General features: G+C 45.6%; 1 protein-coding gene across 3 annotated transcripts; it reads left to right on the top strand.

Moving 5' to 3' along the window:
• Nucleotides 1–1,222: 1,222 nt before the first annotated feature.
• Nucleotides 1,223–10,688, top strand: HERPUD1 (homocysteine inducible ER protein with ubiquitin like domain 1). Of its 3 annotated transcripts, none has more exons than XM_019754142.2 (8): nt 1,223–1,466; nt 4,125–4,202; nt 4,294–4,365; nt 5,361–5,491; nt 7,615–7,737; nt 8,301–8,651; nt 8,989–9,094; nt 9,928–10,688. In XM_019754142.2, exons 1-8 carry the CDS (start codon nt 1,332–1,334, stop codon nt 10,090–10,092), a joined length of 1,161 nt encoding a protein of 386 aa, XP_019609701.1. In that variant the 5' UTR covers nt 1,223–1,331; the 3' UTR covers nt 10,093–10,688. The 3 variants fall into 3 exon arrangements, with proteins under 3 accessions (XP_019609701.1, XP_019609706.1, XP_074170937.1); XM_019754147.2 differs by having other exon boundaries at nt 4,291–4,365; XM_074314836.1 differs by lacking the exon at nt 9,928–10,688 and having other exon boundaries at nt 4,291–4,365; nt 8,301–8,494; nt 8,989–9,089.
• The last annotated feature ends 289 nt before the right edge of the window (nt 10,689–10,977 follow it).

Genomic DNA, 10,977 nt, shown 5'->3' with positions numbered 1-10,977 from the left:
TGAAGGCAGAGATGGGTGATGTAGCTACACACCAAGGAACCCAAAGGTGGCCAACAATCCACCAGAAGCTAGGCAAAAGGCACGGCACAGATTCTCCGTCAGCCCTCAGAAGGAACCTTCCTTGCCCAAGACCTTGGTCTCAGACTTCTAGCCTCTGGTTGTGTGAGACGATACATTTCAGTCCTTCACGCGCCCTGTTTGTGGTACTACACCCACCAGCCAGACCAGGCTCCTTCTGTTACCCTCCTGCCCTTGCCAAAAGCTCCTGACACACCTGGAAAAACAGATGTCCCAGCAGGACTGGAACAAGGATGGGGCCAGCACAATGTCACTTTAGTTTTTTTAAGACCTTCTCCCATACGGAAGGGAGGGAAGGAGAGTCTACTTCAGAGAGGTCTTTGTAGTTTTATTTTTAGAAAAACTTGAGAACCGTGCCCTCCTCTTCTCAGCCCCAATGTAAAGGAAGCGTATGTTAGAAGCCCATAAAGTGGGGCCCTTTTCGAGGGTCTCCAAGTGTAAGCTGGGCTGTGGTGTCCCACACTTGAGGGTGTAACTTGAGGGTGGAACATTCAAGTCTGAGGCCACGATGAATTGGCAACAGCAGATTAGATGCCTCCATCCTCAGCCCCAGGAAGAACCGCCCTGCTTCCTCCTCGCCCTTCGAGGGAGCCCTTCCTGGTGGACTCCCAAACAGGGTCAGCCCAGCTGTACTTGGAGCCGATGCCGGGGTAGGGGTGGGGAGGCCTCCCCTCTGCCCTCCCCCCCCCACCCGCAAGGCCTGACGTCCCTCCAGAGGGAAGAGACACAAAATGGGTGTTGACGCCTGGGGTCAAAAGGGGCGTGGTGCTGCTTTGTGAGGAAACAATTTGCAGAGGCTGCCAATCCCGGAGTCGGCCGGGATGATCGTCCCTAAAGTGCCTTAGGCACCCGAGCTAGGGAGCAACCCACTTTCCTCGGGACTGAAGGTCCCAGCCGGCCGCAGCGCACCCAGATATGGCCGCCTCACCCCGGCTCCCGGACCTCAGCCGCGACGCGAAGTGACGCAACGGCGGCGGGTTGCATCAGCCGCGCCCACGTGCTCCGCCCGCCCCTCTGCCCACGGATCCGGCCGCCGATTGGGCCACGTCGGGGCAGTGGCCTCCGCATCAGCCAATGGGCGGCAGCCACAGAGGGTTCTGTCTGCAAAGCTGGGGCGCGGGGAACCTATAAAAGGCACCCGAGGCGGGGGCGCGCGCCCCAGAGACCCAAACTGTAATCGTTGAGCTTGCGGGCGGCAGCGACGCCGCCTGCCTGGCATCTCGGAGCGCAGCCGAGCCCACAGCTCAGCGGACATGGAGGCCGATCCCGTCACGCTGCTGGTTAAGAGCCCCAACCAGCGCCACCGCGACTTGGAGCTGAGCGGCGATCGCAGCTGGAGCGTGGGCCACTTGAAGGCCCACCTGAGCCGCGTTTACCCCGAGCGCCCGGTGAGAGGGGCCCCCGACTCCCGCTGCCAACGCCCTCCTAGCCCCGGCTGTCATCTCCCCAACGCCCTTCTCGTCCTCCCAGGGATGCCACGTCTGCTTCCCCTTATCCTATAGCCTCTCCCTTTTCCGGCCTTCCCCCGACCGCGGGTCCTCATCAGGTCACCTCCTCCAGGGCTGTGGACTTCCCCTTCTTGCCCTACCGCCAAAGGCAACTCCTGTCCTGGCCCGGTGGTTGTCACCTTGTCGTAGGCTGCCATCGCCCGCCTTCCTGACGGCCTGCCTTCCCCTGTCATTTCGCCTTCCAAGTCCTCAAACCCCCAAGGCTGTTATCCTCCTGCCCCTCCTCTCCAGACCCCTCCCCGGTCCCCTAGATCTGGCTTCCAGCCTTAGCCAAGCCGCTGAAACGGCAGTTTGACCTTGGGTGAGTCATTTCACCCTTCAAAGCTCAGTTTCCCCCCAAACGACAACTAGGTGTTCCTGATGGGGATTGCATCCAACAGATAGAAATAAAACATAAATGCCGCAAAATGAGTTTTCTGAAGGTAGCCTCTCATTGCGGAGAGGACAGGGCAGGTGCCAACCTCAGGCCACTGGCTAGAGAAACATGGTGAGCGCCCAGGAGTGTGTACTTAAGGTCCCACACCCAGGAGCGAGACGTGGCTCTTCCCCTCCCTATCCCTTCCGCCATGGGCCCCTCCCTGCTGTGCGGGACTTCACAACCTCTGCTTAGTCCCAGGGAGGAGCCCGTGCACTTTCTGGCAAAGATTTGGGTGAGACACTGGCAGAAGGAGTCCCGAGTCTTGGTCTTACGACTTTGGTTCCTCCATTACACAGACTTCCTTGCTTTGTTTTGGTTGACACATTCGTCAGTATCACCCTTAGCGCCGCCCTCCTGTCCACCACGTGATGGAGGCAGGGAGCTGGACTGTATTTACTTTCTACTCTAATATTATGTAAGTGTTAGCAGTGTTCTTTACTGCCCACAAGCGTAATTCTCCATCAAACAGGAGAGGGCATCAGGGCAGGCAAAGATTATGAAATTGTTCCCTCTTATCTAAAGAGTTGTAGTGTGTGATAGTTCATGGGTCAGGTTGTTTTTGTTCCATGTTTGTTTAATGTTGAATGTAGAAGTGAGTTTTCCTTCTGAGTTGTCTTTTGGAATTTGCCTTTTTATTTATTTGCATTCACCTGGGGACTCTGCAGTTTCACCCTCACTGCTGCCAAGAAAGGATTTGGTGGTGTTGCTGTAAGAATGGCTGTTAGGTACACAAATTGGCAAAGCAGGTGTAGTCTCTAGTTGCGTCATTTGGTAAAAGGCAATGTTTTAGAGGAGAGTTTTCCTAAGGTCTTCCTTGAGTGAGAAACACCACTCCTATTAAGTCTGAAGGCCCAAAAGTTGTAAATAAAAGGTGTCCCAGGTGTGCACTTTTATAGCTGGAGAATACCCATTTGTTTTCTAATGTGAGAAGCCTTACTTTATATTAGTTTGCTTAACATATTTAATTTTTATCAAATGAGCCCCTGGAGAAAGACACAGCATCAATTCAGTCTTTTAAGGAGGAAGACAATTTAAGTCTCAGACCACTGTGGTTTTTGAACCTTTTCCAGCGTGGAACTTGCATGCTCGCGTGATACAGGACCCACCTCTTCAATAGCATTTTACAAAATCATGTGCACAGCATTTACCAATGAAGGCAGTCAGCGAGAACAGTGGTGAACGCAGCATCCAGTACAGTTCTGCAATTTGCTTTAGTTGCATAGTTGTAAAACTCCGGATTTGTGCGTGTAAATAGACACAGTTATGTTTTGTTTGTTTTAAACAGTTTGCTTTATAATCTCAGGTTACTTGGCAGGAGCAGTTTTGTTCTAAGTTTTGCATTCTGGCAAGAGTAGTTTGACAAGTTGGTGGTGATCTTCAGTGTAGTGCCTTTGGCATATATCATTTGAGGTGGTTATTTCTAAGTAAAGTTTTTAAAGAAATTAAAAATAGATCTTAAAAGTGGGATTTATATAAAAGTGTGGAGTCCCTGCGGTTTTAAAATCATTGGAATGGAGAAGAGAGATTGGAATCCGGACTCTTCAGCAGCTGGTGACCTTGGACAACTCAGTTTCTGACTTGCCCCCCTTGAAATAAGGGTACAAAATCTCACAGCGTTGCTGTGGAAATGTTACCCACACACCACCTCCTCTCTAACTGCGTTTGTATGTCGGGAAATGTCTCTCCGAGGGCTGAAGTTTAAAATTGCTTCGTGTTATTTTGGGCCAGTACTAGGTGGTTTTGGTGAAGGCTGACCTTGGGAGTACTTTGAAACCAAACAGGTTTTGAAATTAATTGCTATAGGAGCCCCAAATGAAATCTGTGTTTTTAGTGGCAGAAATCAGTTTCCCTGGGAGTTACGTCAGGTAGGTAGTGGTAGGTTTTGTGGACTGGAGATAATTTGCATCTAAATTTATTTGCCCGTGAGAGACCAGTTTAAATTCAAATGCTTTCTAAATAAAAGTTTTGTATATGAGGCCTTTGAAAAAATTGTTTTCCTGTGACGCTGGGGCAAAAAGCACACATATTTAAATGATTTGTATAAAACAGTGTCTTTCGTGTTTGGGAACTTGTAGGAGTTAAACGCTGACCTATGCTACTCTCTTCCTTTCCATGATAAGCGTCCAGAGGACCAGAGGTTAATTTATTCTGGGAAGCTGCTGTTGGATAACCAGTGTCTCAGGGACTTGCTTCCAAAGGTACGTCACTTCCACGTTAATGTTTGAATGTTTGTAAGCTCTTGCCTGGTTGTACTCAGGCCCTAAAGTTGCTCCGTATCACTTTTAGCAGGAAAAGCGGCATGTTCTACACCTGGTGTGCAATGTGAAGACTCCTCCAAAAATGCCCGAAACCAGCACACAGGTCTGTCCGCTTTGTCATGATCAGAATAATCTGTGTCATTCAGACTCTCCAGATAGGAATAAAGGAAGTTGGATAAAACTCTTAAGAGAGATTTTAAGCTTCTTTATCAAGTAGCATTTTGTTTCTTCCCCAGCGAGAATCAGGAATTAGAAACTGTTATCAATACAAGTGAGAGTTCGCTCTAGGTAATAGTAGGAGACGGTTCCGTCAGTGTGATGGTGGGAAAGTGGAGCTCTGTCTACATCACCCTGTCTTCTGGGGTGAGATTTGACCTACCGTGCCTGTGTATCCAGATCACTGAACTAACAGGGCATTCTAAAATGATTTTTGTGGAATTTAGCAACCACTAATCTTTGTAAAGAGGGAAGAAGTGAATATATTTTCTTTGGAAATTTTCATTGTGATTATTTATTTAGTTGGATATAAAAGGCCAGTCTCTATGGAGTGACCTCTAAAGATTTATATTTGACAGTCAAAATCATTTATTTTTCATTTCACAGTGTTGGTTCAAGTAAACATGCAGCATTAATAAATGTGGTGATACACTCTAAATTTGCATTACCTCTGCATTACATTCTGAAACATCTGCACATAGCATAGAAAATTCTTCCCTTTAGGTTGCACGCTGGGTTGTATTTATGAATCTCGTTGGTCAGATTTAATTTCTTGATTTAGTAAATGGAGCACCATAAGATATACCGAGCACTGTTAGGAAGCTTTTTCACCCATGGTAACGTCATTGAAAGATTTTAATGAAACTATAGCATCCTTACTCTAGGAAAAAATATAAATGAAACATATGTTGAAATATACATTGAAATTGTGTTGAAGAAATTTCAGAATATTTTTTACATAATGTTGCATCTGTTTAATTTTGTTGAGTTCAGAGGTGGGGGTGGGGGATATAAGTCATTCACAGCAAAATAATTCTTTTAGCTTGATTTCAGCCAGTTGCATCAGACCCTTTGTTCTTTGTTCACATTACACTTACGTAGGTTGCTGAACCCACAGAGCAGCCCGCTGGTCGTAATCAGGGACAGTACCCTGGGGATTCCTCAAGTGATGGTTTAAGGCCAAGGGAGGTTCTTCGGAACCTTTCTCCCTCTGGATGGGAGAACATCTCAAGGTGAGTGTTACAGTAAAGAACCAGGTTTATACAACTTGAATGTTCATCGTTTGTATCAATTTAAGAATAAGGTGTGTCTATACTATATAGTCAGAGAACTTTAAAATGTACTAAGTATTACAAGGGTTTCACTTTAAAAATCTTTTATATATTTAACTTTTCTTACTACATGGCCAATATTTTAGGAACATATAAAAAAGTGTGAGACGCGTGTATTGAAAATGTAGGCATTTTCCCTCCTACATGATATGCTTCGCATGCGCTGGCCTCATGGTAGGAGGTTAGTGCTGCTGCAGAAAAAACAGCTGTTGAAGCATATCTCTTCACCAAAGGTGAAGAGACTGTTTAAGAAATGCTCTGCCAAAGGCTGTGTTGGTGGTGCTAGGAAAAAAGGTCATTTCTTTAGAATGATTAGAGCTTTTCTTTAGAGCAAAAGCCGGAAGTGACTAAATGCTCTAACGTTTGGATTTCATAGCTCTTGGAACACTTTATTATGAAAGTTCCTATGGGAAAAAATAACGTATTAATGACGAGTTGAAATTCTGTAACTCCCTAATTCCCCTGCCTTCCGTTTCCTAGTAGTTTTTAATACTTGATTGTTGATAAAGCCAGTTTGAAGAATGAGGAGTTTCTTGTTTTCTTTTTTAATTAGTGGAAATTTCAAATATACGCAAAAGTAGAGGGAACTGTACACGAATCAGCGCATAACCATCACCCAGGCCCAATAATGATCCAAGTTTTGTCGCACTCATTTCATCTATTGCCCCTTCACTTTTTGCCCTAGAGTGTTTAAAAGTAATCCCCAGACATCATGTCAGGTCAGCCCGACATGCTTCAGTATATAACTGTAAAAGCCTTTTAGTTACCTTGCACATTGCAGGGCCGTCGTCATCAGAGCTAATAAAAGCACTTCGTTGTCCTCTCATTTCAATGCACTGTAATTTTTTAAATGATCAAAAACAGTATCATACCAAGACCTACTTGTATTGAAATACTATTTTAGAAATACTCTGGGTATGGAATTTGATTAATAGACTGTCAGCATGTAAATTGGGTAATAAGTGGATTCATTATTGGATCGAAACACTTAAAACTGCTTCCTTTATTCTGGCTGTACAACTTGAGAATTGAGGCCCATATCTGTGTGAATTTCACTGTAATGAAACTTGTTGATTTCATTCAACAAGTATTTATCGAGCAGCCAGTACATACAACTTTGGTTAAGGAAATGAGGTGACCAGCAGAAATGGCCACGTAACCAACTCCTGATCTTCTGGCAATTCTATTAGTTTCACTTTCGTGAAGGCTGCCTAAGGACTTCGCCATGTAAGGCTCACAAAGCCACTGAAGAGTCCCACAGGCCCTGCCTCCTCCCCCACCCCCAGCCCCCGGGCAGTTTAAGGCTGTGTGACATGGTAGAAGAATGAGTTTGGTGTCAAACAGACAGCTCTCAAAGCCGGCCCTGCTGCTTAACTAACTCAGTGACCTGTGCAGATAAATCTCTTGTCTTCCCTGAGCTGCACTCAGTTTCCCCTCCGTAAACTGGGGGATAGAGCTCCCTCCACATAACATTGTTGGGAAACAGTGAGGAAACAGCCCAGCACCTGTGCAGGGCACAAGTGGTCAGCAAGCATGCATGGGTTGCGCCACACACACACATACCACCCCCTACAGAGGTGAAGCTGCAGAGGCAAGGGAGAAGTGGGTATTGGGAGGAGCGGGGAGTTGCCTTCAGGAGAGGCTTTGGGAGAAATGTGGCTTTTCTGAGCCGCTTCCTAAAGGATGAACAGGGAGTTTAGACCTGCAGGGAGACTTGGCAAGTCATAAATGGGATGGGAAGCCACTCAGCCTGCTTGTGTGCGCACCCGCCGCGATGGCGTGGTGAGAGCCAGCGCTGTGCACGGCGCTGGTGTTCCCGTGGGGTCTGGACCGTGGCAGGAGGGCTTGGGCAGCCAGCTCTGTGCGTGTGCTCACAGCTGCATCACAAGCTCGTCTGTGTGTGACCATCGCAAAGCCCATTCTTCTGTCGCTTTGATTTGAACTCCTGATTGTAATTTAAATTTAGTTTTCACTAATTCATACTAAATCAACTCAAAATGAGTATTTTAAAAAATCTTTCATAGGCCAGAAGCTACTCAGCTGGCGTTCCAGGGCCTGGGGCCTGGTTTCTCAGGGTACACAACCTATGGGTGGCTGCAGCTCTCCTGGTTCCAGCAGATCTACGCTCGGCAGTACTACATGCAATAGTGAGTTCTTCCCTGCCGTGTGTGGTGCGGGGAGGGCTCCCGGGAGCCGAGGGGAATCCCATCCTGTTACCTGGAAAGGCAGGGATGCAGGGATGACTGTTTTGATCCCTTTCTGCAGAGCCCTGCTCTGTGGTTCTGTGGGTGGGGCAGAGTAGAAATGTAACTTCCACCTAATTCGTGTGCTTACGCAGGGGTGCTCATCTCTGATACATAGTTCGATGACTTCATTTAAGAATGTGTTACTTTCTTTTCAACATGTGGTATCTTGAAAGTTTTGTGAAAAATTTAGTTTGCTTCTGCACCATACTGTTATAGAAGCCTTGTTTAATTCCAGATGAAATTTATCATATGGATTCTCTCAGGAGCAGAAAAGCCATGTATAGATATGACTGTTAGTAAACAAGTTCTTCACTAAGTTAAAGAAAAATTAAGTTTGTATGTACCTACTTACAATACTTAACTATAAAAGACCCCGGGTTGATCAGTGACCTGTGATGCAAACCACAGTCTTCACGGTGCTTTGTTCTCACAGTATGTATTTGCCTCTGTCATGTCTATTTTAGTTTAGCGGCCACTGCTGCATCGGGGACTTTTGTTCCTTCACCAAGTGCACAAGAGATACCTGTGGTCTCCGCACCTGCTCCAGCCCCTATTCACAACCAGTTTCCAGCTGAAAACCAGCCAGCCAATCAGAATGCTGCTCCTCAAGTGGTGGTTAATCCTGGGGCCAACCAGAATTTGCGGATGAATGCACAGGGCGGCCCTCTCGTGGAAGAAGACGATGAGATAAATCGAGACTGGTTGGATTGGATCTACTCGGCAGCTACGTTTTCCGTGTTTCTCAGTATCCTCTACTTCTACTCCTCCTTGAGCAGATTCCTCATGGTCATGGGGGCCACCGTGGTCATGTACCTGTAAGCAGATGATTTTGCTTTCCTCTTTTCCCCCTTTACTACAAATTACGCTTTACATGATTCAAGCACTTATGGAGCACTGCACATGGCAGGTGCAGTGTATGTTGCTGAATGTACAGAGATGAATGACACACAGCCCCTGCCTTCAGAACCTGACAGGCCAGTGAGAAAGTCTAGGAGATGGTGTGGTAGAGGGTGTCTGCAGATGGGCCTTGCCGTGAGCTTCTAGTCAGGGTGCTGCTCCAATTAGAGGAGGCGAACGAGGGGGGCCTTAAATTCTTGAGTAAATCTCACTGTGATGTTAACTAAGATGGACTTTTATGTGCTTCCTTTAAAGGCATCACGTTGGGTGGTTTCCGTTTCGACAGCGGCCAATTCAGAACTTCCCGAATGATGGTCCTGTTCATGAAGCTGTAAATCAGGACCCCAACAATAACTTACAGGTATGGAGCTTCCGGTGCAGCCCAGCACGCTTCACGTGAGATGCTAGGCTCTCACATCATTGAACTATCTGGTGTCGTGGTTTACCATTTTTATTAGGCTAAATGTTTCATGTGATTTTTGTTTTTAACTTTTTTGTTTTTTCCAAATCTATTCTTAGAACAGTAGCTATTTTTAAAGCATTCAATGTGTCATGGCATCTATCAGGTATTTTTGTCCTGTGGCTGTGGCAATTTGTATTTTGGCATATGTAAATGATGATTTTTTTAAACTTACTATTTTAAGTATTCAGTGGTCTAAAAGAATGTGTTAGACCATGGAAACTACTAACGGATAGTTATTATTAAGGATTAAGAGCTTAAGCATGTCTCACAGAATAGATTTCCTGGGAATTACACACAGAAATAGAATTTTTATGAGGCAGTTTAATGCATACTTCTAAAGGGTATTGTTTTATAATATACATTGGCACCCTAGCGTCTGATTTTAGAACCCTGGGTTTCCATTTTTAGTTTTTTTTAGCTCAACACTGCCAAAGTTAGAAGAATATCCATATTTAATGAAGAGGTTAACTTAATTACTCATTTAATAATAGTTGAAGATCTAGTTACTTCATTTGTTCTGATACTTGCTGCTGGGAATCTTCTAAGCGGTGAGAATGTCAGCAGCGCAGTTGTGAAATGGAGGAAAGAACTCCATCCAGCCCTGGGGGCCTGCCTGCCTGGCTGCTTGGCATCTGGCGCAAGGGCCGAAGGATTTACTCTGCCACTGCCTGACGTCATTTGGTGCATATCACGGGGCTAATTGTTTTCTCACTGTGTCTCATTGCCTATAGGAAGGCCCTGATCCTGAAATTGAAGACCCCAACCAGCTCCCTCCAGACAGGGACGTATTGGATGGTGAGCAGACCAGCCCTTCATTTATGAGCACAGCCTGGCTCGTCTTCAAGACTTTCTTTGCCTCTCTTCTTCCAGAAGGGCCCCCAGCCATAGCAAACTGATGCCGTTTGCTCTCTGGCTGCTGGAGGCTTTGACAGGCGTGGACTGGATCATTTGACTCCAGCTAGATTTCCTCACCTGGACATCGCAATGGCACAGGATTAGTAAAAGAACCAACAAGGAGGAGGATATGCTTTTGTGATCAGGCAAAAGCAGAAAGTAAGACGGGAAGCCGTGATACAAATTGATGAACAAAAAATGCCCAAGGCTTCTCATGTCTTTATTCTGAAGAGCTTTAATATATACTGTATGTAGTTTAATAGGCATTGTAAGTAGAAGGTATTAGTGTCGCATGTTTATGCCTGAGGAACTTTTCCAGATGTGTGTGTCTGCATGTATGTTTGTACATAGATGTCATAGAGGCAGAAATGGTTCTGCTGGTCCGATTTGATTCCTGTTGGAATGTTCAAATTACACTAAGTGTACTACTTTATATAATCAATGAAATTGCTAGACATGTTTTAGCAGGACTTTTCTAGGAAAGACTTCTGTATAATTGCTTTTTCAAATGCAGTGCTTTACTTTAAACCAAGGAGAACTTTGCAGAGGTGAAAACCTTTGCTGGGGTTTCTGTTCAATAAAGTTTTACTATGAATGATCCCGGCAGCGACTCTTAGCAGTTTACTCCGTGTCCGTTGTCGCTAGAGCCTCAATAGTTGCTGATTTTTAAGTAACCTGAATGTTTTGCTTCTTTGTATAAAAGGCCAATTTGTACTACTGAAGAGTGATAAGGTAAGGCCATGAAAGTTTTAATTTACTAAGAATATACTTAAGTTTGCCCCATTTCCTGATTTAAACAGTACTGGCTTACATAGTAACCCATCAAAGTTAAATTCCGCAAATTTAAATTTAGTGGCATTAAGTATCTTCCACCTCGGCAATGCGGC

Source organism: Rhinolophus sinicus, linkage group LG11 (assembly GCF_036562045.2).
Source record: "Rhinolophus sinicus isolate RSC01 linkage group LG11, ASM3656204v1, whole genome shotgun sequence".
In the NCBI taxonomy this organism is placed as follows: Eukaryota; Metazoa; Chordata; class Mammalia; order Chiroptera; family Rhinolophidae; genus Rhinolophus; species Rhinolophus sinicus.
The sequence above is the reverse complement of the archived record's forward strand: the minus strand, read 5'-3'. Positions and strand labels throughout refer to the sequence as shown.

Coding starts and splice junctions, on each gene's coding strand:
- HERPUD1 (XM_019754147.2), top strand. CDS start 1,332: ATGGAGGCCGATCCCGTCACGCTGCTGGTTAAGAGCCCCAACCAGCGC. Junction 7,738..8,300: donor CGGCAGTACTACATGCAATA/GTGAGTTCTTCC, acceptor TGTCTATTTTAG/TTTAGCGGCCACTGCTGCAT. Junction 8,652..8,988: donor GCCACCGTGGTCATGTACCT/GTAAGCAGATGA, acceptor CTTCCTTTAAAG/GCATCACGTTGGGTGGTTTC.